Source organism: Neopsephotus bourkii, unplaced genomic scaffold (assembly GCF_033783945.1).
Source record: "Neopsephotus bourkii isolate Nb327-2 ecotype Australia unplaced genomic scaffold, CSIRO-AGI_Nbou_v1 NB_207, whole genome shotgun sequence".
Classification (NCBI taxonomy): domain Eukaryota; kingdom Metazoa; phylum Chordata; class Aves; order Psittaciformes; family Psittacidae; genus Neopsephotus; species Neopsephotus bourkii.
In genome coordinates this window covers 1,515,114-1,541,991 of record NW_026900719.1, presented here as the reverse complement: position 1 = coordinate 1,541,991, position 26,878 = coordinate 1,515,114, and the positions used below count along the sequence as shown (strand labels likewise).

General features: G+C 40.3%; 2 protein-coding genes across 3 annotated transcripts; both read left to right on the top strand.

The window, feature by feature from the left end:
* Window positions 1-125: 125 nt before the first annotated feature.
* FH (fumarate hydratase) lies at window positions 126-16,817 on the top strand. Of its 2 annotated transcripts, none has more exons than XM_061344324.1 (10): window positions 126-298; window positions 5,015-5,149; window positions 5,695-5,805; window positions 8,866-9,042; window positions 10,027-10,209; window positions 11,135-11,300; window positions 13,054-13,257; window positions 14,514-14,641; window positions 16,235-16,388; window positions 16,613-16,817. In XM_061344324.1, the coding sequence occupies exons 1-10, from the start codon at window positions 182-184 to the stop codon at window positions 16,753-16,755; spliced, it is 1,518 nt and encodes a 505-aa protein (XP_061200308.1). In that variant the 5' UTR covers window positions 126-181; the 3' UTR covers window positions 16,756-16,817. The 2 variants fall into 2 exon arrangements, with proteins under 2 accessions (XP_061200308.1, XP_061200309.1); XM_061344325.1 differs by lacking the exon at window positions 126-298 and adding an exon at window positions 456-751.
* A 299-nt stretch (window positions 16,818-17,116) lies between these two features.
* CHMP5 (charged multivesicular body protein 5) lies at window positions 17,117-26,669 on the top strand. The gene is made up of 8 exons (XM_061344307.1): window positions 17,117-17,284; window positions 21,874-21,978; window positions 22,716-22,762; window positions 23,694-23,787; window positions 23,868-23,939; window positions 25,008-25,116; window positions 25,500-25,612; window positions 26,093-26,669. The coding sequence occupies exons 1-8, from the start codon at window positions 17,216-17,218 to the stop codon at window positions 26,141-26,143; spliced, it is 660 nt and encodes a 219-aa protein (XP_061200291.1). The 5' UTR covers window positions 17,117-17,215; the 3' UTR covers window positions 26,144-26,669.
* Window positions 26,670-26,878: the final 209 nt, after the last annotated feature.

Sequence of the window (26,878 nt, the reverse complement as noted above, 5' to 3'; positions counted from 1 at the left end):
CGGAACGCAGGCGCCACTGCGCAGTCGCCGGCTCCAGCTGCTGAGGCGGTTCCCCCGCTGCAGCCCCGCCCGCAGCAGCCGATTGGCGCGGCGGAGCCTGTGCGGTGATGGACGCCCGTCACACCTTGACGCTTGTCCGGGGCGGTCCCGCAGCCCCATCTCCTCCCCCGCCGCCGCAGCCATGCACCGCTCACTCCGCGCCTGCCGCCGCTTGGGCTGCTCCGCTGGGCTCCTTGCGAGCCAGCCACCCCCGCGCGCAGCCACCACCCGCTGGGGCCCGCTGCCCAGCGCCACCATGGTAAGCGGGGGGGGGGTTGGGATGTGAGGGAGGAGCGGTGACCTCTAACTGCCACCGCCGGCCGCCGCCAACATGGCTCCTCCCACTGCACCCGCCGGGGCTCGCTACCCTCTGGCGCACGGGGCGGGGGAGCGGGCGCGCACCACCTGAGGGAAGGACGCTGCCGCCATCCCCTGTAAGGCTTTCGCTGCCGTTTCCCTCTTCCGCCAGGGAGGCTCTGGGGCCGGTTCCCTCCTGCCGCTGCGCGGCCTGCGGGTAGTTCTGAGGCCCAGTTCGGCTCCGCTATCGCACCCGGATTTGCAGCCCCGGGCCGGCTGTTGCTCCCGGGGAGGGCCGGTGTCTGCAGCGCGCAGCTGCCCGTTCGGGTGCGCTGCCCGAAGGGCGAGATTTGCGGATTGAGTACGCTGTGTTAGCATGGCCGAGGAGCGGAGGAGAGAGGTGGCATCCGAGCAAGTAAGCGGGAAAGCTGTTAGTGCTGTGGCGCACAGTAGCTTCTTCCACTGAAATTTCAGGCTCGCTCTTAGAGCTGCTTAGGCACAAATGAGAAAAAGCTGTATCTATTTTATTCTATATATTCTGTTCTGTATATTCTGTTCTGTCTTCACGGAAATAGGGCTATCAGGAGAAATCTTGAGGGCTGCCTGAAATCTAAGCTAAGAGCTGTCTGTCACCTCAAGCAGGCATCCTCAGTCAGTCAGGCTAAAACGTAACTGGTTTGGTGACTGGATGCGGTTCGAGAAACAAAAATGCTGTTTGAATAACAAATTCAGGATCTCAGTACTGGCAGCTAGGATGTTACGTGGAAGCCTGAGTCGCGGGTGCATTTCTGTGAGTTTGCTCCTTAAAAGGAGGAATTTCTGCAGAAAGTGGGGTGTTTAGGGTTTTATTAATTCATTAGTTTACCAAATTAGCTAATGAATTGAACTGGAACATTGGTTTCTAACTTGTGATATTGATTAAGGAGTAGAAAATCACATTTAAAAGAACAAGCTTCCCAATGAGTGAATCAACTGCATGGTGAATGAAATCTACCTGTGTAAGAAAACTGGTGTCAGGGCAGAATATATAACTCAAACGTTGGCTTGTCAGATGGATCCCTTTTTTATTTTTCCTGTTTGGCATCATCCAAGAGAACCATTATAGGTCATGGCCATTATTTACTTCGTGAAGACACAGTATTTGTGAAAGGCTGCAGTCTTAGAAGAAACATACCTTTTGATCTTTGCTGGTCAGAGGTGTGACCTATCCTGTACATAGACATTATGAATTGTTTGGGTTTAAATAACAGCAGTGGTTATAGCAAAATGTTCCTCAGTCAATTTGGAACTCAGGCAGCTGTGGAATTCTTACAGGAAAACTTTTGAATGCTTTTATTTCCAAGAGGACCACCAAAAACGTACCAGTCATTTTTAAAACAGAAAACCCATGCTTTGCAATGTTTGTAGAGATTTTTAAGCAGCAAGAGTTGTTTAGGAACATGTGTAGACACAACCAAGTGTGCATGTTGTTCTATGGTGTGACTGTTATATTGCCTTAACTTGGCGCTAAATCGCACAAGATATTCTAAATGGAATTCCAGTCATAATGATCCTTCTTCAGCTGATTGTTGTAAAATACTTGGGTTTGGTTTCTAAAGAGTAAATTTCCGAGTTTGTGACTTGATACTGTAAGGAGGAACAGTGCTAAAAAATGGAAGCAATCTTCATCTGCTAAAAGAGAGCAGTTGAGCACAGATTCCTTTTTCTGCTGGCCTTGACAATTGGTTTTGACATGCTAAAAATGATTATTTAAATACTTACATCCACAAGTTGCTGCATCCATAAATCAGAATACAATTTTCTATGGGAAGTGTTATTGCAACAGCTCTGCCATTTGCCTATCTCCAGTGTGTTATGATGCAATCAGTTTTAGCTGATTAGTTCCCTACAACAAGGCAAAAGTACAGTTATATTTGTCTAACTACGTAAGCTCCGTGCTGTGGGTTCTTGGGATTTTGGAGGGCAGAGCATACCTTGTTTTGTAAAGGTGCGGAATAGCAGTTGTGAGCTGAGACTTGCTTTAGCTATGGCAGAAACAAAGTGACTGTGGGAGTTTGCCTTGTCTTGTGGCAGAGTTGCTACGTCTCCTTTTGCTTCTCCCATTGCCCACTGGTGGGGGAGCACAGGGCTGACACAACTGTGCCTCTTGTACCCTTTTATAGCAGGTTCCCTAAGTGAGTGGGGTGGCTGCACAAACTGCTCTAGGTACAGAAACTGAGGCCTTCTGCTCATAAAGGTACTCAAAAGGGTGAATTCTGTCTAAGCAGTTAGGGAAGCATGTTTTTTACATTAAAACTCATAACTTCTGCATGCTGTTAGTTAGTCTGAAGGTAATGCTGAATTTAGTTTCATTAGTATGTAAGAGAAATACCGCTTTTTTACCTAATGTCACCTGTTACTCTGTTAATCAGCAAATGACATTCAATTTAAAGCACATCGCCCTGTTAACTTCAGTTGAGTTTGGGAGGGTGTGTAACATGGAATTAGGTAGGGAAGTAAATTTTTTCTTTTTTTCTTTTTTAAAGTTAGGAGGATTGCATTGTTTAAAGGTACTTGTACGAGGAGGTACTGATCCTGTTTATCTTTGTTTCATCATTGTTAGCATTAGCATTAATGTGAGCTTGATGAATCAGTTGTGCAACTGCTAGCCTTTTCATCTAAAAGGCTATGGGTAATTTAACTCTCTGTTATGTAACTCCTGGAGTACCCGAAGGCAGAGTGTCTCCATCCAGCTGGGAAGCTGCTCAGGACAGTAAAATGCTGGAAATGTCCCCCACATCACTGCTGCCTGCAGCTTGCTATCTGTGGTGATGCGGACCTGGGTAGGGGGCTGCAGAAAGTCATTGCTGCTGAAGAGGGTATTCTGCCCAATACCCAGCTGTGCTCCTGTCCAAGATGACTAAGACCCACCAAGCAAGGAGCCAGTAGAATGGATCAAGAAAAGAGAGGAACAGAATGATTTCAGAAGTGGACACCTAGGGAAGAGAAGGAATTGTGCAAACAGAGATGATGCTTGCCTTGTATTCTGACCCAAAATCTTAATTTTCACATCAGGGGGGTTCCAGATTCTGTGGTTTGTCTGTGCATACCCCTGTTTAGATATTTCTTCTGAGTGCTTATCTCACATTCCCTGAACTTGTGCAGACTTCTTGCACCTTTGGCATCAGCTGACAGGGTGTTTCATCAGTCTGCTACTTGTGTGAAGAGCTGCTTCCTCTTTCTTGCTTTGAACCTGACTCCTACTAGCCTGATGTTATGGCTCCTATTTCTTGTATTGGAAGAGACAGTGAGCAGCTAATACCCATCACCAATCTGCTGATGCTTATATTGGCCTCAGTTTTAATTCAATCCCTAAGCTGTCTTTTTTCTGAACAAAAAAGTTAGTTGTCTTAAGAAAGGTGCTGCTCCCTTTCATCAACTTTATTACCTTTCTTTGAACCATTTTCAGTAATAAGCTCTGGAGGGCGCTGAAAGAACCAAATCTGCACAAAGACTTCAGGGGGTAGATGAACCAAGGTGGCACAGCAGTGTTTCTTTTGCTATCCTCTGTGTTTCTTAATAGTTCCTAACATTTGTTTTCTTCCTTTAGCTGCACTGCAGTGCTGACTCAGTGCTCGGATAGAGCTTTCCCAAGCACTTGCCCCTGATGGTCATGGTTCTGTCAGAGCCCAGCACTTTATGTATGTATGTTACTGATGGAGCTGGGATTGGTTCACTCTATGTATGATTAAGAATTCAAAAAGGCTTCTTCCCCTTCCTGAAAACTCTGCAAGAAGGTAGTCTTCTCTTCTGGGGAAGAATGAACACCTTTCTCACAGAAAATTGGGACTTTGCTGACCAAGGCATGGGAAGAGGAAGAGAAACTGCTCTTGCTTCCTGTCCAGTATCTCAGTCTGTAGAGCTGTGTGTGAATGTGTTCACATTATCACAGATGAATGGGTTGTTTCACATAAAGTGAAAAAATACTTTTTAGTTGGTGTACATTGGCTAAAATTATTTACTTTTGCTGTGTTAGATAATAATGCATGCTAGGTTTATACATAATACGGAAGCACTGCCTTCCCTAAATATTGGACAAAATATACCTAGGTGCAGGGTTTGAGTTGCACAGCTAGGGCAACTGCGTTCCAGGTTTGTTAGGCTTAAGAAGATAATTAATTGTCAGCAACTTGGTACTGGATTAATCAGTTTCTCCTTTCCAGTATTCTTCATAAGTCTCATGTGCAGTGTGGATTTCAGATAGGGATTGTGTTATGTGTATGTTGCCTGGGCGGATGGTACCTGAATTCTTACTGTGCTAGTTCTTCAGTTTGGTTTTTACAAAACTAATTCTGTAAATTCCAAGATAAGTTCTTCCAAAAGAAGAAACAGAGTCTCTCATCAGGATGATGTGTTCCGTACAGTGGGAAGCTAGAGTTCTTAAGTCTTGCAGCGCTGCCAGTTACCAGTGTGTCTGCTAGGTTGTACAATGTTAGAAGTGACTTTTAGTGAGACATGAGTGCTCAAACTAGAAAAATGTCTTAACTTTGAAGATATAATTAGAAAAATAGCTTTGACTACCTGTATGTCTTTGTCTTCTTTTTTCCCCCTTCTTGAATATTTTTCTTAGCTGTATCTGCTTTCAAAAAGGATGTGCTGTTTACCAGTGTTTGACATAGTTTTTTTCCTTTTTCTATAGTCAAGTCAAGAGGCTTTTAGGATAGAATATGATACCTTTGGTGAACTGAAGGTCCCAAGTGACAAATACTATGGTGCCCAAACTGTAAGATCTACAATGAACTTCAAGATTGGAGGTGTTTCAGAAAGGATGCCAGTAAGTAATTCAAATGTGTTCAATTTTTTCTTCTAAGTATGTTTTGGATGTGAGAGAGAATACCTTCTTAGACTTTTGCTGAAAGTATGAGCATCTTTGACTTTTAATTAAAGTTGGAAATTGCATGGCAAGATACTGTGCTGCGGTAGAAATACTTTTTGTTGTATTTAAATAAACTGAACGTTGCTTTTATTTTATTGTGTTGCTTAATTTTTTTAATAACCAGAATGAATAGGAATTATCCTTTTCTGAAGAAGAAAAACTAGAGTAGTTTGTTGCTATAGCATTATATAGGTTTTTTAATTGAAGATGTTTAGTGTAGTATTAGTTGTTAAGAAGCCACTTTTCCACATGTAGCTGTGCATAGAGCATTAGTGTGCATGTGCTTTTGTCATCTACTGGCTTTCCATGTACTGAAACGTGTCAGTCTGCCCTCAAAAAGACTACTTAGAAGTTGAACCAGTCCTCCTTTTCTGTTAATTTTAATGTATGTAATCCTTTTTGATGCACAAAATTATGCATTTAAACTTATTCTTGTGTCACAGGTTCAAGTTATAAGGGCTTTTGGCATCTTGAAGAGGGCAGCTGCTGAAGTAAATCAAGATTATGGTCTTGACCCAAAGATTGCTAATGCTATCGTGAAGGCAGCTAATGAGGTAGGAACAAACTGTTCAGAATACTAGAACTGTCAATTGTATTTTTGTTAAGCTTTTTACATGAAGTTAGGAGGCTGGGGGAAGACCTCCTGCTTTTTTCAAATCGTTAGAGGAAGGCATTTATTGTTACTAAATTTTGGTTTTCAGGTTGAGAAATCATTTACTTCATATGTTTTGGAAGTCCCCAGTCATTAAGCAATTGGATCTTGGTAATGTGAAGAGCATCTGCAATCTGAATAGTTTGTTGCTAGTCCATTTCCTCTTCAGACTTAAACTCACTAGTAAATCTGTTTTTAAGTATCACTTTTATAGCTAAAGAGGACATGATGCGACACACAGAGGCATCTCCTCTTTCTCAGGATAAATGCCACCCGAGTGCAGAGAATTGTGAATGACCATTATCTGAGGTATGGTAATACCAGGCGTGTTGCTTTCTGTGAGTTGACAGATGTGTTTATCTTAAAGCGTTATTTTACAGAGCTTTCTCATTCTAACTAGCTTAAAAATCTTTCAGTATTTGCAGAAGCTTTATACTCTTTGTAACAGCTGTAGCACTGTAAGTCCCAAAACCCAAGAGCTTTGGAGAAGCCCAGAATATGTCCAGGCTCTGCTTGTGGTTTCAAGGGATCTCGTAGTTAAAGAGTGATAAGGAGTTTCAGTGGCTAAAAGGCTACTTACAAAATCCTAGAATCATGGAATGATTTGGGTTGGAAAGGATCTTAAGATCATGACTTTACACTAGAACATGTCGTCCAAGGCTCTGTCCACCCTGGCGTACCACTACAGTCCTTGATGTAGAGTTCCTCTCCAGCATCCTTTTAGGTCCCCTTCGGATACTTCAAGGCTGCTATGAGGTCTCCATGCAGCCTTCTCTTCTCCAGGCTGAACACACACTCAATCTATGTCTGCTGTCCATGTTGCTGACAAAGATGTTGAACAAGATCAGTCCCAACACCGATCCCTGAGGGACACCACTCGTTACTGGTCTCCAGCTGGGCACTGAGCCGTTGACCACAACTCTTTGCCTGCGGCCATCCAGCCAGTTCTTTATCCACCAAGTGGTCCACCTATCAAATTGATGTCTCTCCAATTTAGAGACAAGGATGTCATGTAGGACAGTGTTGAACGTTTTGCACAAGTTTAGGTAGATGACGTCAACTGCTCTGCCCCTGTCCATCAGTTCTGTAGCCCCAACATAGAAAGCCACCAGATTGGTCAGACAGGATTTCCTCTTAGTGAAGCTATGCTGGCTGTCACGAAGCACCTTGTTGTTTTTCATGTGCCTTAGCATGCCTTCCAGGAGAATCTGCTCCAAGATTTTGCCAGGCACAGAGGTGAGGCTGACACAAAATTAATTAGTGCCAGTACTTAACTTAGATTTATGAGTTCTGAAAGTGATCTGGGCTTTTGGGGTTGTTTTTTTTTTTTGTGTGTGTGTTTTAAAAACACCCCTGCAGTGACATCCTTTCCCCCACCTCCAAAATAATTTTCTAATGTAACTTAAAAAGGAAGAGGTACATCAAGGAATCAAGTTACTCTTGGGGGTGGGAGTTTGCTGCTGTATAAAATAGGAAATACTTAAGATCCTTTCTTAAAAAGTACAATTCCAATAAGACTGGTGTATCCTGTTAACTGGAGATAGTTACCTAGTCTCAGAGTTGTGACAACAGATCCTTTGCTTTACATTCTCAACTTTTCTGAGGCTAATATGCATGGTAGCATGATGCTTCTGAGCACAGATTCTGATACTATCTAAAACACCTATTAAAAAAATGATAAATGCATATAAGGTTCAGCGGGCTCTAAAAAATATAGATAAAACAGGAGAGTTGTTCTGTTTTGATTTGAGATAGTAGTTGTCATAGCTTATCTGTAGCAGATACAAGTTGTTGTAGCTGTCTTTGGCTGATCAGTACCTTGTTTCTATGAATACTCAGCAAGTCAATACATACAAATCTTGTTAAGTCTATGTGACTCTCCTGTTTATATGTGTAACATACTCAGTTACAGTTGAGGCACAGTAAAGATGGTCACGAGTCTTTTTGGCACTTCTCAATTTAAAGTCACATAGGTCCAGGACAGTACTAGGGAAAATATGCCTTACGTGAGGAAGGTGTTTGATAGCAGCAGCCATCTGCTGTCTCATTTTATTAATGCAAAATTTAATGTCTACATGTGTAAGAAGTTTGGAACCTCCCTGTACGAAATTTATTTCTGGAGAAATTTTGGGGTCTGATTATACAAATACTATGTACTGCATGTGCATCTCAGATTATTTTTGCCCAAAACACATCTTCTGGGGGGCCGTTTGCCACAAGGAATGGACTTCTGAATGCCCCTAATTGTAGTATAGTTGTGATCAGTGTTCATGATGAAACTGTGGAGCTGTTGAGCGTGATTTCATAGGAGAAAGCAGCACACCCATGATGATGATGAGTTTGTAAACAGACAAGCACTGTCCAGAACTTGATGTTTCTGGCACACAGAATATGTTCGTAACGGAAGGAGACGCATAACACTGAATCGGTGTCCTGAAGCACGTAATGTGCTCTGACTGAGAAACTGCTTAATGTGTTTCCCTTGTCTGGGATATCTTACTGACCTGAGAAATAGCTGTGGCAGGGAGAACCAGCTCATACTACCTCTAGTCCTACCCAGGAAGATTAGAATCCAAGTTGCTTTAAAATTTGGGAAGGGAGTGATGTTTTTTGACTTACAAAATCATCTGCATTGTTTGCAAAAGAGAAGATAAGAGCTAAAAGACCTTTTAAAAATATTTTCTATGGTGGTAGAACATGAAATTAAATATATTTCCTTGTGTTTCAGAATTCAGCATCTTTGAAAAGCATAGCAAAAGTTCTTTGCCCTTTTAATATCTGGTATTACATCCAAGTCTTAATCACATCAGAAGGTGTAAATTCACAATTGTTCTGTGTAGATTTACAAATATAATGGAGAACATTATTTTAATTATAGCTATAATGTGTTCAGATTTATGATTTTATATTCTTTTTTGTTGTTGTTCCAGTAGAACAACTTTTCTCTTGTTTTCCATTCTAGGTAGCTGAAGGAAAATTAAATGATCACTTTCCATTGGTGGTGTGGCAGACTGGCTCTGGAACTCAAACCAATATGAATGTCAATGAAGTCATCAGCAATAGAGCCATTGAGATAATGGGAGGCACGCTGGGAAGCAAAAAACCAGTGCATCCAAATGATCATGTTAACAAAAGCCAGGTTGTTACACTTGTATTATACTTCTTTTGATGTGAAAAGTGTATTTTTGCTCTAAATTGTGAATTTAAATTCAGTTCTTATAGAGCCACTGTTTAGATTTTGGAGAAAACAAAAAGAGTTTTGTGTACAGCTTTGGCAACAATTTTCTGGGCTTTTCAGTTTAAAAGAACTTTAAAATGTTCACTGGTGACAGCGTGAGCTTTTTAGGTTAGAAACTTTCAACTCATTCATGACGTAATTTCACACATAATGTCGTGGGTAGAGGTGTCCTTGTGACAACCACTGCTACTGCAAGCAGTCTTAAATATAGATTCAGCATGTAAAAGTTGGATACTTGCAATTATTATCTCCATATCTACATTGCATACAGCATGTAGAAAGAATATAATGGTGGCTGCACTCCTGTAATTGGCAAATGAAATATCCATTTAATTTTTTTTATTTTCCCCAAAGATTGTGGTAGGCGATTTTATTACATTTCACTCTTGATACTTCCGTCAGAGTAGCTGAAGTTTAAGCCACTGACTTGCTTGTATTCGTTCCTGATCTTTTATGCTTACTCAGTATCCTAGGAACTAAACTACATTTAACATCACCTTATGTTTATATTTAACATTAACAAATCAACACATAAGTGTTTCAAAGTCACCTATAATTCCTTTAAAATCATCTATTCGTCACCTGTCTCTCCTAGTAATTATATTTCTTTTTTCTTCCTCTCCTCTTTCCTCCCCCCATATTGTTGTGAACAGTCTACTCAACTTTCTGTAGGTGTAGTTATAAAAAGTTGATTTTATCCTTAAGGTACTGGATTAGAATTTGGAAGGTTTTATTCTTCCTGCAGATTGACTTGTGGAACACTCCAAAGTTGCTTGTTCTTAGTTTCTTGTTTACAAAATAAAGAGAATAAAGCCATACAGGTACATCTTATAGCAGTAATGGTAAAAAGAGCTTGTAACTAGATTTCTTGAACTTCTTTCACAGAGTTCAAATGACACTTTCCCAACAGCAATGCATATTGCTGCTGCCCAGGAGGTTAATGAGGTGCTGTTACCTGGACTAAAGAAGCTACAGAATGCACTGGAAGCGAAATCCAAAGAGTTTTCCCAGATCATAAAAATAGGGCGCACTCACACACAAGATGCTGTTCCACTTACGCTTGGACAGGTAAAATCCCAAATTATGCGTTTGTTTGGAAAATTCTTATAAATGTATTCAAGGAAATGGAGGCAACCTTGAGGATGCCTTAATTGGCACGTTAAGATAAATTACAGGAAACGGGCTCAATTTCAGTCTAAGTATTTTCATCTTTAGCAGAGTTTGATGGATGCTGCACTCTAATAACTGCAACATAAATTTTCTTCATTTTTTCCTTGTGTCTTGCTTCTAAAAGTAGTAAGATAAAAATGATTTTTAAATGATGCTCCACTACCAAGTAACACAATGTGGTATTTCTGTTAACGATGACATGCAAGGGAGAAGATAGGTAGTCTGACTGGTAAATTTACATAAACGAGGTTTTGCCCACACAAAACTACCAAGAATTTTGAATGAAAATGTTTAATACATGATCTTTATGTATACATGATAGCAAGTTTTTCTTAGATACTGGCAAGAATGGCTTATATTGCATTAATTTGGTAATGAATTAACTTTAACTGATAAAAATCCATGTAAACTGTGGATTTATCCAAGAATGCTCAGTTTTTTATTAAGTAAAATTCAGTGAACAAAGTCCAAGATCTGCTTCTCTACTTGTCCTTTTGAGAACATTAGTTTAATCTGATTAACATGGATTCAGGTCCTACAAAGTACACAACTGAGATAAAAGGCAAGAGAAAGATGTATTGTTTACACATTTTTATATGTATAGATTGTTTTTATGTGTAATTGTTTGTAGTGTGAGAGCAGTCTTCTAGTACATACAAACTCTGCCTCTTAATGAAAACATGCTAAAATTCTCCATTTGGGTAAAGTTGAGTGCCTTCAGGTTTGTAAAGAAATTAGTCCAATCATGATAAAAATCTAAGTAATAATGCTTATTCTTGATCATTGTCTTTGTTGGTTTATTTTGTCCTCCTTTCTTTCAAAGGAATTTAGTGGCTATGTGCAACAAATTAAATACGGTGTGGCTAGGATTGAGTCAACCATGCCAAGAGTGTATCAGCTGGCAGCTGGCGGGACTGCAGTTGGTACAGGACTAAACACAAGGATTGGTTTTGCTGAGAAAGTTGCTGCTAAAGTGGCTGAACTGACAGGTGAGGAATGATACTTCAGTTATCAGTAAAGCAGTATATGTGGCATAGAGTCAAACTGAAACAAAATATTTCAGTTTCCAGACTGCTCATAAGCTCAAATTGTATTTATATTTTAACGTGAAAGTTTCTGTTAATGCTGTATGTTATATGCCTTATACTTAGGGTTTTTAATGCAATGTATTTTTAGAATTATACTTGGTGCATTGAAAGTGACTGAAATTACCATGTTTTTCTGAGTGAGGCTTATGGATACAATTTCAGGCTCCTATTATTAGCCCAGCTATAAAGCTCTGTCTTGATCTTTGCTCCTCTGGCTCTGTTAATTTACAGTGACTTGGCACGAAAGAAGGGGAAAAACCCTCCCAAAGCCACTATGTTTTTTCATATCAAAAAGTTAGCTGTCTGATGTTTTTGATGCTATCTTTATAGATATTGAAACTTAATTTACAGAGCCATTGACTTTTTTGATCTATGAACCAGATCTCTGGTGTCACAGTATGTTTTTAAAATGCCTCCAAAATGAATGCATATGTCTGTCATTTAAAATTGCTGAAACTGCTTATCAATGGTATTTTTGTTTTAATGGATCTGTTATTCTCTGTCTTGTAGAGAATCAAGACTTTCTTGGACCCTGAGAGGGCAGAAGTAACTTGTCATAAACAACAGCTGCTGGGCAGCAGTACAGGGCTTGTTTTGGTGCTTGAAGAAGCTATTGGTGGTTAGGAAGCTTTCCCATGTTAGCGCATGTTAGGTGTACTGCATGGGAAAGCTGTACTAGTGTAAAACAAGTAAGGGAGACTTACGAAGTTCCGTATGTTCTTATAGGCAAGTTTATTGGCAAGGACAAAAGGAAAAGTGTAGAATGATCTCTGCAGCTGAGAAGGCAGCTACACAATGTGGAAGTCTATGCATATTGGGTGGGATTTGGTGTTTAGCAGGTATTGTGAAACACTAGAAATCATGGGGTTATGCTGCTCTTCTTTGAACTGGTAATGTAAGCTCGGACCAGGAGTTTTGCAGGCACAAAGTCCAGCCCACAATTAGTCTTTAGAGATGTCCATTACCACTAATAGCATTCTACTGACTTTTCTTCCAGGGCAAAGCCCTGAAGACATGTTTTTCATTATAGAACCTAGCCTTAAATCTCGGGCATTTAATTAATGTCCGCAGAGCTGTTGCTTCCATTGAGTCTGTATTCTTGTTGTTGGCAGCAGTTTCAGGCATGCTTCTGAGTTTGAATCAGCTTTCACGTGTTCTATCTGGTTTGTTGTTCCCTTCCTGTGCTGATACTTGAATGCCTTTTTTTTTCCTTTAAGGACCTAATTCCATGTGACTGCTTTATCCTAATGTCTGCAGTGTGCTGTAAAAACCTCATTTTCATAACAGAGAGAAAGCATGATAGCACTTGGCAGTCTAAAGAATCTAACTTGATTTATCAGGAGAAATTAAGTTTAGGCTAACCTGTAAGAGATTACTGACATTCATAAAATACTGCAGTGGGAAAGCGATGCTTAGTATGCAACACAGTGTGAAATCTTTGAAATTTTGTTGTGCATAGATGCTCAAATTTCATATTCTTGTGTATTTTAGTGACTTTTACATTGTATTTATCTGTTTAAGCAATGTTTTTGAGGAAAGGTCTAGAGAAGAGAGATGATCTTACAGTGTTGTTATTTTAAGGTGAGGCTAATTATGTGTTTGATTATCTGGTTCATGTGCCTCACTGCTTAGTATTTCCCCTTCTGACCTGTAGGTTTGCCTTTTGTCACTGCTCCAAATAAGTTTGAAGCTCTTGCGGCTCATGATGCTCTAGTTGAACTCAGCGGAGCTATGAACACAGTGGCATGTAGTCTGATGAAAATAGCTAATGATATTCGTTTCCTGGGTTCTGGACCACGTTCTGGACTAGGAGAACTCATCCTACCTGAAAATGAACCAGGAAGCAGCATCATGCCAGGTACAGAGAAACTTGCATGTTTCTTTTGATTTGAACCACTAACTCTTAAAATATTTACCAAACACCATCACACATCAATAAGTCCACGATTCAACAATTCTGTCAGTTTTTGTCTTCTGCCATATTTTACCAAAACTGGTGTTCATAAAAATACTTGCTTCCACAGCTGTGTGTTGGCCAGTATGTGGGGGAGAGCATCATCTGTAAGCATATGTCTCTATTAATACAAGCATACTTCTCAACACCTTCTTTTAGAATTGCAAGATCTCTATGGTTTTTATGTAAAGGCTTTTCTGAAACAAGCCTTAAATGATCTAATCTATGAATTGTAGCAATATTGTGATGTAAACTGACTTCTGTCTAGCATAATTATTATTACATACTCATATTTTCCTTTCTGCTATACGATATACATATCATATGATATACAGTGGCAATGATGCCATTGCATGGGTTGATAAGAAAGGAGTATTAGTAATCATTCTTTACTCTCTCCTAAAAAGGTATGCATATATGAATATTGTACATCAAAAACATGTTCTTCTTTTATGATAAATTATAAAACAGGTTGTGAGCATATCTGGCCTTAAAAAAAGCAGATCATGAATGTTCTTATTAGGATTATTTCTAGAAATGACATCAGCTATTAAAAAAACCCTTCCTTATTAGGAGTCCATTCTAAATTGGGGGCTTTTGTGTGTTTGGTTTTGTTTTGTGTTGTTTTGTCCCCGCCCCCCCCCCCCCCCCTTTTTTTTTCCTGACAAAGTAAAGATAGTGTACTAATTTTATTGCAAAGTAATTCTAACAGATTAGGAATACTTTTCTGAAATTGAGATTTGGTAGTGATTTACCAGAAATACCCACTTGCACAAGTAAAGACAGGTTTTAATGTGTTGTTAATCTGTTAAGAATGGTGGTAATGAACAGCTGCTTAGCTCATGCATATTTGATCCAGCTCTCAAAATCTTGGTGAATTGCTAAAGCAACCATAGCTATTTTAAAAATCTTCGCTGAATTATTGGAATTGTGCAGTTAATTTAATATCATTTATGGAAATTATTTCTGTGGTGCACAGATAGACATGAGTAGGATGCTAACTCCTACAAAACATCTGTTGAATGTGATTTGGCAAATGAGGAAACACAACTGGTTGTTGGTGGTTTTTGTTTGCTTGTGTGTTTTGGTTTTGTTTGTTTCTTCCCTTTTCTTCTGCTGCTTCTTCTTAGGTAACCTTTTTCTCTCCTTTCTGCAACTAGGAAAAGTGAACCCTACCCAGTGTGAAGCTGTAACCATGGTGGCAGCCCAAGTTATGGGAAACCATGTTGCTGTTACTGTAGGAGGTAGCAACGGACACTTTGAACTGAATGTTTTTAAGCCCATGATGGTAAGTTCTTGAAGTTTTAAATATCTAGGACTTTTTAAAGTCATTGTTTGTACAATCAGGTAATTTGTAGGAAAAAACCTCAGTGAATATTTGGTCAATACAAGCACCAGAGAAGCTAATGAACTGTGCAAACAAGATTTATTTCTTTGTATGGGAAGTCCTTGTTATTTTGACAGAGAAATGGCAATCTTTCTAACGTGAAACTATTTTATGCAGATAAGCTTTTATCTTAACAATGTGTGCTTATCATCAAAGGAAGCAGGGAGAGAGGAGCACAAGCTGAGACAGAATTTTGTCCAAAGCCAAAGAGAATTTGGTGTCTCAGCTAAAAATGAGGATACTTTTTTTTTTTTTAACAACTGTCTGTTACTAAGCTTTGTTACTGCCGAATACCAAAGGATTACAGGTCTTTGGCAACTGAGTCATGTAAAATTGTAAGTAATTAGACTTAAGTACTTCTGCCTTCTACAGCGTGAGGACGATAACGCCAAGAGACATATTGCTGCTTCTGTATGTTTAATTTAAAAAAAGTCAAATTAATTTGAGTGTTACAAATCACCTTGTACTGAAATCTGCATGTTTTGACACCAAATCATAATTCTTATTTTCTTCTTTGGGCTCTCTACTTTTGGTTTATTTTGGTTGGTTGTTTTGCTCCCTTAAAACCAAGAAGGAAAAATAAACAGGAGAAATTGAGGGAGAGAACATAAACAAAAGCATCAAATCAGAAGATTGTAGATAACTATATATAGACTGTTAAAGGAATAGCACAGAAGTTAGGGTAGAGATAATAGTTTAAAAAGAATTAAGGTGACTTGCAGAAAATAGTAATAAAAGGAAGGTTTTTAAGATTTTGTTGTGTTGTTAGAAGTAAGAGGCACAAAGGAAGCAGCATGTTGTGTTGTTATTCTGCACAGTCTATACTGACTGATATGGCATTTTTATTATGTTACTTGGAAATGACTGAAAGAAAATTGAAATTTTACAATAGAGTCAGTATTTGTCTCTACCTTACTGTGTCTGCTCAGGGTAATGTTTCTTTTTTTTGTCAATCGGGGCATATTTCTTCTAAGCGTATAGCATCTGGTTTTGAAGCGAGAGGGAGGAACCATGGACAGCCAAGAGATACATATAAGATAAATTTGATCTAAACAGATCCCTCCCCAAAAAGAAACCAAGAATGTGTCTTACGGATTGTCAAAACAGATGACTTGTCAATGTAGGTGACTAATGACAGACATTATTGTACTTTGTATCTTTAGATGTCTTCTCTTGATCAGTACTTGGAGAGGGAAATGACAATGAATCAAATGCGTTCATGCAGTTTTTACTTGGTTATTTGTGAAGAAAATGATTATACATACTGTGGTCATCTTCATGCACAGTTAGTTCTACAACTGAATGCTTCTCAAGAACCCTTTAAATGGGAGTGGGCTGAGCTTACCCTGCAGCCACTCCTTTTCTACAAAAGGCCTGCTAAAGAATTGGGTATTGCAGGGGGGCCACTGGCTATGAACAAACACACCAGACTGTGCACCTGTTACTGACTGAATGTAATACCTGGTATTTCTTTTGTTTTGTTGTTGTTGTTAGATTAAGAACGTTTTAAACTCTGCAAGACTTCTCGGAGATGTTTGTGTGTCTTTCACGGACAACTGTGTAGTTGGAATCCAAGCTAATACAGACAGGATCAACAAACTGATGAATGAATCTCTGATGCTGGTAACAGCACTGAACCCACATATAGGTAGGTTTAAGGCTCAGACACTTACCAGAACATTACACTGAAATATTTTGCGGTATCATGATTTTGCACGTTACATTTGGTGCACATTTAGTACAAATTGAGTTAAGCAGCAGTAGCAGTGTCCTGCAAATTAATTCTCCATAGGCCAAGTGTCCCACTTTCTTCTCACCTCTAAATTTTGTGAAACTGCGTACGGCTATCTGCTTTGTTTTGTTTTATTGCAGGATATGATAAAGCAGCCAAGATTGCCAAAACTGCACACAAAGAAGGGACGACGTTAAAAGAAGCTGCTATAAAGCTGGGATTCCTCACGTCAGACCAGTTTGATCAGTGGGTGAAGCCTAAAGATATGTTAGGTCCTCAATAATGTCTGTACAAAATAAAACCCCAAACCCCACGTGTTCTCAACACAAAAATAAATAAACCAAATACTATGTGCTTCTGTTTCATATCTGTTTGTGCTGTTACTTTTTAACAGCCCAGATAAACTTGATCTTGGAGGGAAGATTCTCCAGCTGTAATTTCTTTACATTAGAAAATCAGTAAAAAGTCACTGCTGATGTAACTCAAAGGGTGTTTCTCTAGGCGCTGACAGCACTTCCGAAGAGGTGGTGCAAGCCCGGCAGCGCATGTGCACTCACACCGTCTGTGCCACGCTTAGAGAGCTACGCTGCTACGCATAGCGCGGAAGTTCCGGGCTGTGCACTTGATGCGTGCGGGGCGGTACCGGGGCGTGGCGTGCCCGGCTGTCTGTCGGCTTCCGGGTCGGCGGGTATCGCCGCTGCTGTTTGCCGGGACCGGGAGAAGGAGACCAACGCGCCGCCGCCATGAACCGCTTCTTCGGCAAAGCGAAGCCGAAGGCGCCTCCACCCAGCCTCACCGACTGCATCGGCACGGTGAGCGCCTTCCCCGGGGGGACACAGCCGGCCGGAGGCCTGGCAGCGGCGGGGCGGCCCGGCAGGTCAGGCGGTGTGAGCCCGGCGGGCCGCGGCTCCGCTCGGGTGTGTCTGTGTGTGTGTGTGTGTGTGTGTGTGTGTGTGTGCGCAGAGCTCCGTCCGCGAGTCACTGCGTGTCTATGCCGCCGGCACGCGGAAGCGCGGCTGTGCTCCTGGGTGTGTGTGTGTGAGCGCGGCTCATGTGTATGTAATACGCTGAATGTGCCTGTGCTTTGGCGGCGTGTGTACACTGATCGTAGAGTCAGGCTGGAAAAGATCTTTAAGATCAAGTCCAGGACTGCTGAGACCACTGCTAAACCGTGTCACCCAGGGCCTCATCTACACGGCTTGTCAACGCTTCCAGGGATGGTGACTCCACCACTGCCCTGGGCATCTTGTTCCAATGCCCGAGCACCCTCTCTATGAAGAAATTTTTCCTGATATCCAGTCTAAACCTCTCCTGGCACAGCTTGAGGCCATTGCCTCTTGTCCTGACACTTGTTACTTGGGAAAAGAGACTGACCCCAACCTCACTACAACCTCCTTGCAGGCAGTTGTAGGGAGCGATATGGTCCCCCCTGAGCCTTCTCCAGGCTGAACAACCCCAGTTCCCTTAGCCATTCCTCATCACACTTGTGCTCCAGACCCTTCACCAGCTTTGTTGCCCTTATCTGGACCTGCTCCAGCACCTTAAATGTCTCTCTTGTAGTGAGGGACCAGAACTGAACACAGGGTTTGAGGTGCAGCCTCACCAGTGCTGAGTACAGGAGGATGGATGATCACTGCCCTGGCCCTGCTGGCCACACTATTGCTGCTACAGGCGAATATGCTGTTGGTCTTCTTGCCCACCTGGGCACAAGATGGCTCATGTTCAGCGCCATCTGTCAGCACCTCCAGGTCCTTTTCCACCAAGCAGCTTTCCAGCCACTCTTCTCAAGCCTGTAGCATTGAATAAGGTTGTGTTGGTCCAAGTGCAGGACCCAGCACTTTGCCTTGTTGAACCCCATATCATTGGCAATCACTGCCTTGATTGCACTAGCTAACTCCCTCTACACCAAGCTGCATGAAGGCAGGGACTGGAGCAAAGAAACCAGGCCTTCTGTCCAGTCTAGGAGGCAGGAGGGCAAATCCCACTGCCTGATGAGAATTGTTCTGTGTGCTATGCATGAGCTTGGCATAGGGTCAGTGGTGAAGGTGTGTACAGGGGGACGGTTAAGCCCAGACCAAGAAATAAATGCTGAGGAAACATGGCAGAACACAATAGCTGCTGTAAGGTTTGCCTGCCTGCCTGAAAAGAACATTAAGGAACAGTTTTGAGAAGGTTAATCTTGTAATTTCACAGCCTTTTCTTGGCTTTTAAGCTTGTGAAGAAAACTGGTGTGTTTTTACACCTCCTTCTGTTGTAAACCAATTTTAAAAGGTGAAGAAAGAACACGGAGATCCTGAGTATTTGTGTCAGTGGTTAGCAAAGTCAGGTGAAAGGTTGGTAAGGGTTGTTTAAATGGAGGGTGAACGTGGGGGTGAGTGTCCAAAACTGAGTGTTGTCTGGAACCTGACAACAGGAATTTTCTTCTGAAAATCATGATTTTCCTCCCAGAAGATTAATTTTGCTATCCAGTGAAGAGACCCTCTAAGTCAAATCCTAATGCTTGTCAGTGCTACCTGGACAAACCTGTGCACATCAGCTTCCTGCATATGCCAGTGGCTAGGAGAGAAGTGGTCATAGTGCTTTTCCCAGTACATTATTGGCAAAGAATCCGTATTGCTTTTTATCAGTATTAAGCCTAAACATACCTCCAAGTCTGTTTAGTTAGAACAGTAAATAAATCATGTGCTCAGAAATCAGAGCTTTCCCACTGTTACCAGGAAATGCTTTAGTGGGTGGTTAGAACTCCAAAATCCACCCAAGATGCTGTTATTAGTACTTAAATTTGCCATTTCAGCAGTGTAAGCTGTACACTAGTAAGTGTGAGGAGAAACATACTTTTGCAAATTCAAAGTTGATGAGTTAAATTTTTGAGCCAATTTACATGAAGTGATCAGTCTGATTTGTGAAAGGCTTGCTGTACTTTCAGTTCATTTTCACAACAGTGAAGTCTCTAGTGTGAGTCCTGTTAGAGGGCTAGAGATATCATTATATATTTTTCTTACATTGCATGTGAATTATTATTGAATAGAGTTGTGTGAGACATTAAAGAAACTTGCGCTGTTTCTTTACTGTGTTAAATTCTACAGTTTGGAGACTCAAGTGGTATCATTTCTGTGGTGGTTTAAGTCTTACACACATTTTGTTGTACCTTTTGAGAGTCAAACTTTGTATTGTACAAAGCATTACACGCTTTGTAAAATCTCTTGCCGTGTTACCTAAATAGTAATAAGCCATGAAATGGCAGGTAGGAATTACTGTATTTGGCAAGCGATGCTTAATGTTCATAGTTACTGTTTGCCAGAAGCAGAGACAACTCTGTGCCTGTGTTTTGGATGTTCTTCCCTGCAAAAGCAGTACAGCTGAACCCGATAAGATCAGAACATGATACACTTTCTTTTCCTGCTGTAAAAGAGAATAAGCATCACCTTAAGGTAGCTAAACGATTCCAGGTTTTTGTATTTAAAGAGCTGGTTCTGTGGGATCACTAATCTGAAGTGTTTAGTGAAGCCCAGGGAACATTTCTCCCTGCTTTGCCTCGATGGCTGGTTACTATCGAGTTTGCTAGAGTGATGCCCTCCTGTCTCCCCACTTAATCTCCATGTGTATGTCCCCACTCCCCCTCGCAGTTTCTGCTCTCTGTGCCTGCCTCAACACTGCGCCAAGTGGCAGACTTCTTTCAGTCCTTGCTGGCTGAGCACAATCAGATGACTCAAAGCTGTCATAAGGATGGTAGGAGGAAGGGTGCATCAGGAGCTGCGGTTTTACTTTTTCTTCTTCGACAAAACACTCCAATTTTGTTATTTTTTTCGGACTAGTAAGTAGAGAACATAGGAACAATTGGCTGATAGCTGTGACAACAATGTTAAACTTAAGTCTGATATGTGATGCTATTTTTTTTTTTTGCTTATTTACTGAACTGAATTGCAATTTTGCTTCATGGGTATTTGGGGTACCACCATCACTTTCTTTTGTTTGGACTGGGGCCCTTCTGTAGCAATGGAATGTATGTTGATATGCCTTATCTGTGAATAAAAGAAAGGGGCTCCTCAGGACATAATACACACTCTGATTTTTCTTCTGGATAAATTAGATCCATTCTCCCATTTTCTGTCCATTCTCATTTTTAAGATCTGAGGTCCTGTGCAATGTGTGTGTGAAATACTTAATGCGGTTAATCGACGGAGGAGGATCTGTCTCCATTTCCTGCTAGTACTGCTTAAAAGAATCATTATATAAATAAGCCAAATAACTGGCTTTCCGCTGGAGAGGAGGCTGACCTCAAAGATGCATTTAGCTGATGACATCTTGAGAAAGGGCTACGCTTTTAACCTGCAAGAGTTTTAAAATCACAAATACCTCTTTTTCTTGCTATTAGTACAATATTTGACAAAATAGAAAGCTTAACACATCTTTTTTTTTCAATGCCAGCTGTGCCCAGACACTTTAATGTCTCGTGTGGAGTGTTCATATCAAATGTTCTGCTCAGAGTGCCTCTGGCAAATGCATGTTGCTGTCAGAGAGCAGAGATTTGGAAGGATCACTGAGATACCCAGATGAAAATCTGCATAATTATACTTGTCTAGCCACACTTCTAGCAAGTCAGAATTGTAAATTTGCACTGATTAGTCTCACGCTATAATTGGACTGTCATTATATTCTAATCCTTAGAGAGGCTCCGTGAGCAGTTAAGAAGCTTTATTTTGTGGTTTTCCAAGAAATGCTGTGATAGTTGGTTCATGTTAAGGAGGCTTTCTTTAGTTTTTTGTTTGTTTGGGGGTTCTTTATGAATTTGTGTGTGCTGTTAGATGGTCCATACCATGCTTGGCTCTGTGGTTATCATCTTTAACCCTTTTATGCAGAAGGGTTAAAATATTTCCATAATGACAGCTCTGTCATGCTTTGTACCAAGGCTGTTTTGGGGCTGAGGGCTGGAGGTTTCTTACTGAGCTATGCAGCTAATGTTGGGATTAGAAGCAAAAGAATCCAGAATAGCTACCAGGTGGAACTGCTGTGTCCTGGTTCCTTTGCAGGAAATGATGGGAAAGGTGTCTTTCTGACAAAGAAGTTAGGCACCTTTGAAAAAAGGTTTAGTCCCTGTCACTGTATGTCATCAGAAATTTCTGAATAGAGACTGTGACTTCAGTGGGTGTGCAAGGGATCATGTCAAAATGTGAGAACATGTTACAGTGGCAGAGCTTTCTGCAACATCAGAATGTTTCTTGTGCTCCTTCTAGAAGTGGTGTCATTTGATTCTGGTTTTGGATTCTCTACAAACTTCATAAACTGCTTATAAGACGCTGAGTGAAGAAACAATTGTTAGAAGCATAATAAGACTGAGCCTGTTCTCTTATTGTCCAATTCCTGAATAAAGCCTTAATTAATTTTTTTGTTCATGTTAAAGGTGGATAGCAGAGCTGAGTCAATTGACAAGAAAATTGCTAGGCTTGATGCAGAACTTGTGAAGTACAAGGATCAAATGAAGAAGATGAGAGAGGGGCCTGCAAAGGTATGAATATTCTGTGGGATTTAAGCATAAGAGGATGTGACTCACACTGTGTGTCATGTAGCAGGGTGATTTAGCCAGTTCATCAGGTCCTTAGAATTGCACCTTGCCCTACTGATGAGATGTAAGATCCTACAGGATTATTTTTATTAGACATGTATCTTTGAACAGTGTTTTCATTGGTTTTTATTTATGCAAAAATGTAATATAATTCCTCACTCTGAAATAACTTGCTTCCCTTCTTCCTTCATTACCTGAACTAAGTCTGGTAGAAAGGCTATTTTGTTCGTCAGCTAAAATAAAAAGGTCTGCACTAGGCAGAAAGGGAGTAGGAAAACCCATTTCTGAAAGGGTATCAACATATAAAATGTATAATAATAAACAACAACATATATAAACAGTATTGTTAAAGTACCCTTTGCAGGATTATTAATGCTGACCATTAAAATGTGTTGCTGAAAGATGGTTCTGATGCACTAAGTTTGACTTTGTGTTCTGCTTACCAAAAAAAGAATTCAAAAGCCAGAAATGTTGAAAGTATTTTTATTAGCAGCTTTTCATACAAGCCTGTTTGGTTAATCATTAATATGTTACAAATGCTGAACACGATTGTTGTTAAACTCTTTGCACTAGTAACTGAGCAATCTTCTGGAAAAATTCAATGTGATACGTTAGGTTTAAACAATATAATCAAGAGTAGTCAAATATTTTTCCTAATGTAACAACATTTTGTCTTTCAGAACACAGTAAAGCAGAAAGCATTGAGAGTGTTAAAGCAGAAGCGAATGTAAGTTTAAACTTTTCTCAGCCTGGGATGGATGAAAGCCTGTTTTCTGTTTTGTTTTCTTTTTTTTTGGGGGGGGGAGGGGAGTGGCACAGTTTCTCTTTCCAGTGCTCTCATTTCTGAATATTCTTTAAAGAAAAATGCTGAATAAGCCAGACAGCCTTTCAGAAGCATCTCCTTACAGATACAGTGTCAGCATATTTGTGCCTTTATATATGAGTTATAAATTTGGACTGGGGCAGGCTGGCCTAAATCTGCTTATTATTAAAGCTATGCCTGGCTCCTAAACTTCCTGAGAATGCCTCATTTTCTGTTATTAATTGGTTACTATAAATTGTATACTTAATTATCTTTGACTGGTTTACTGGAAATTTACCTCTTCTCTGTAGATACCCTTTAAGACTTGAGCATATGTAGCACAGGTAGTTGTGTCTATGCAAGAAACCACAATGGACAGGATAGATGATCCTGTGGTCAGGTCGAGTCTAATATAGTGTCCTGGAAAGCGACCAGCAACAAATACAAGGGAGAGAATGTCAAAACATGGCAAATGTTCAGGGGTGCTTCACTGTAATGTTACAGCCCGTGAGCTGCGTGAGCCAAAGCTTATATTGTCTTGTATGTCGTATTCCTCAGATGAACTGTACCTCTACAGGCTTGCTCAGTTTCTAGTTCTTTATGAACTCATTATCCAAAATACTTGTGAACTCTTGCAGTCTAAAATGGCCTATGTTAAGGAATGCAACAGTTCAGTTACATGTTGTGAGAAGGACTGCTTTGTTTTGGGTTTTATGTCTGCCTGCTGATCTTACATGCTAGTTGTTCCTCTATTTACAGTCACTGGGCCCTGATTTTTCAATTAAAAAAAAATTAAGAATTTTTGCAGCAATAAAGTGTGGTGTTTTAAAGCCATTATTTATATTGTTTTTAACAGGTATGAACAACAGAGGGATAATCTATCACAGCAGTCTTTTAATATGGAACAAGCTAATTACACTATTCAAGCACTGAAGGATACAAAAACAACGGTACCAGTATATTAATCTTGCATTTGTTTAATTTATATGTGCTCCATCAGATACAAGCATGTTGTTTGACTCTATTCTAGGTTGATGCAATGAAACTGGGGGTGAAAGAAATGAAGAAAGCTTATAAGCAAGTCAAAATTGATCAAATTGAGGTGAGTTTGTATAGTTCAAATTGTTAAAGAACAGAAACAATGTACTGAAATAGTGATGAGCAGGCTGTGTAACCTAAAGGTAAACTGACTGTTTTAGTTTAGGTAAGTTTTCTCCCTTTTTTGTGAGACCAGCATCATAATTCCTTCCTGATTTCTCTGGTACTGCAAAATCAGTTATTTGCCTACTCATATTGGGTGTTGTTTCTTTGCTGGGCTAATCTGTAATGTCTCGTGGTGAAGTGTGGAGGAAAGAGAATGTTGGTGAATACTTCTTGCTGTAGCTTTTTTGTTGTGGCCTCCGTGCTGCAGCTGCAACATGCATGCTAGTCCTTTGCTTCCACAGTTCAAGCTAGTGCCTGAATAAAGCACAGACAAACAAAAAACCCCCAATCAACACCAAAAAACCCCCACCAAACCCCAATCAAACAATTTCTAGAGGTCTGCAAGGCCTGGCCCTGTCTTCAGAAAACACATTAAAAAACCCCAGAAGATCTCTTAAGTAGAATTTTAAGTATGCTGCACTTAAACTCTTATCAAATGCCCATCCTGAATTCCTTAAGTTCTCTTTCCTGTGCTGTTTTTATGTGTGGCCTGCATCGTAAACCTTTAGACAGGTATTGTCTCCTTACTTGTACCCAAGTACAGTGCCAGTAGTATGCCAAAATTTTGCCAATGGCAGAATGTGGGTTAGTGCTTGTTCTCCAGAAGGTAGGTTTAATTTCTGCAGATTTCATATGCTTCTGCTTTTCAAGATAATGCTGTATTTTGGATAATTTCTTAGAGGTTTTCAGTTTACCCTGAAGAATACTTAATAGGATTTTGCAGACATGTTGTTTCAAGGTTCCTCTTTTTCTTCCTCATATGTTTATCATAATTTTAATAATAGTCAAGGCCAAGCTATAGTACTGAATGTTAGTCTCTTGACTTGTATTAATGCTGCTTCATTTATGCATTAAAAAAAATCAGAGTGCTTTGTTTGTTGGAATTGCTAACCTTAATTTGATTAAGCTCTGATAATTTAACTAAAGCCGTTAAGTATGGGCAAGTTGAAATCGTTTCTTGCTTCAGGACATACAAGATCAGTTGGAAGACATGATGGAAGAAGCCAATGAAGTCCAGGAGGCGCTGAGCCGTAGCTATGGAACACCAGAGATTGATGAGGATGACTTGGAAGCAGGTTAGGAGGATGATGTTTACATTATTGAATGTAAATGTCATTATACAGTCATACGGTGATTTTTTAATTTCATTACTTAAATACTTTCAGTGTATTTTTGAATAGAAAGTTTCAGTAACTGTTTTTAAACGTGAAAGCTGCATGTTCTTTCAGAGTGGTGGCAGACGTGATATAGACTAACGGTATCTGCAGTGCTGCAGTGAAGGAAAGAAGGTTGTCTGTGTTTTATATGTATGAGTGTGTGTATATTCCTGACTGATGACCAAGTAATACTGAATGAGTGTGGATGCAAGCATTCAGTATGAAACCTGTTTCTCTGTCAGAACAACTTTTCTTTTGTGAAAGGAATTCCTTGCATAATTTTTCAACCAACATAATTTCAGAACTGGATGCGTTGGGTGATGAGCTTCTAGCTGATGAAGACAATTCCTACTTAGATGAAGCCGCGTCTGCTCCAGCCATCCCAGAGGTCACTCCTACTGACACGAAAAACAAAGTGAGTCCCATTCCTCTTTAAAAGCAAAATACTCTGGTTTGTTTTGTTTCGTTTTAGATTAATCACATTTGTGTTCGTTGCTCGATATTTAAAATCCTTAAAAGTTTGAACAGAAAAACCCGCTTAAGGTTGAATATGGTGTATTTTAGATGCTGTATATGAGAGAATACAGTGTACTGAATGCTCTTTATAATATTTTAAAGAGCTAAAATGGCAATTTGTAACTCCTAACATTGTGAGGCTGAGAGTATACCAGTACAACTCCTAGTTTAATTACTCTTGAAAACATAAGAAAGTGTTCTGTACAACTGCTTTTGGGCCTTTAATATAGCTTCATAGTGAGAAAGAACACTGATGCTATTACTTTGATCCCAGCTGTCACACACAGATGTTACATCACTTTATAGAATTTGTAAGGAAACTGTCATGTTCTGGTTGGCGGAGGGTTGTTAACCTTTTGCTTCTTTTTCTTTCTTACAGGATGGCGTACTGGTGGATGAATTCGGGTTGCCGAAGATCCCTGCAACATAAATGTTTCAAGAGCACAATGGATATAACGAACTATACAGACCAAATTAAGAATTTTTTCTTTTGCAATCCTGGAAAACTTGTCCTTCCAGTGTAATTTTAATATCACTACATCCTAGAACGCAACATGAGTGGCTGGTGGTGTTCCTTCTTTGAAGAAAGTTGTCCTACTACTGATTTTTCTGCTAATGGAAAATCCATCACAGTTCCGTTCAGTGGAAGCAGTCAGTCTGATAGGTTTTGATTTCCATGTCTTATGGACAGAGTAATACGTGAAGAGTAGTGATGGCTGTTGATAGCTGAGGTTTATTTTCACTGTGTATTACGTTTCTGTTTCTTGAAACCAAGATTGTATGCTACTGCTCGCTCTCTGTAAAATAGCTCCCTTATTACTACGCTTATTTGATAAAAAAACTGAAAGCAATTTTTAAACTACTGGTTGAGACTTGTACCCTGCTTTGGATGCTGTAACCAGTCGGGTTGTCATTAACTTTATGTATTCTATGGAGACATAAAATCCTATAGATGAGCTGATCCTTGTGTGTGGTTTCTCTGGTAATTAGTTTGCTGTTAACCTGTGGCCATTGTTATCGGTGTCCAGTGCTGCTCGGGCACTTAGGCGGAGCCTGGTTCTGATCCCAGCAGCATTCCGGCTCCCACCGGGCTTGCTCTGACCGTGCCCTTGCTGCTTGTTTGCTTCCTCTCCCTAATTAGGGCGGGTGCAGTCACACCACCGTG

What these genes read in the sequence shown, in the direction of transcription:
- FH (XM_061344324.1), top strand. Translation starts at nt 182, where the DNA reads ATGCACCGCTCACTCCGCGCCTGCCGCCGCTTGGGCTGCTCCGCTGGG. An exon ending in GTGTTTCAGAAAGGATGCCA is followed by an intron (nt 5,150 to 5,694) that starts GTAAGTAATTCA and finishes CTTGTGTCACAG; the next exon opens with GTTCAAGTTATAAGGGCTTT. An exon ending in TCGTGAAGGCAGCTAATGAG is followed by an intron (nt 5,806 to 8,865) that starts GTAGGAACAAAC and finishes TTTCCATTCTAG; the next exon opens with GTAGCTGAAGGAAAATTAAA.
- CHMP5 (XM_061344307.1), top strand. Translation starts at nt 17,216, where the DNA reads ATGAACCGCTTCTTCGGCAAAGCGAAGCCGAAGGCGCCTCCACCCAGC. An exon ending in TCACCGACTGCATCGGCACG is followed by an intron (nt 17,285 to 21,873) that starts GTGAGCGCCTTC and finishes TTCATGTTAAAG; the next exon opens with GTGGATAGCAGAGCTGAGTC. An exon ending in CTACTGACACGAAAAACAAA is followed by an intron (nt 25,613 to 26,092) that starts GTGAGTCCCATT and finishes TCTTTCTTACAG; the next exon opens with GATGGCGTACTGGTGGATGA.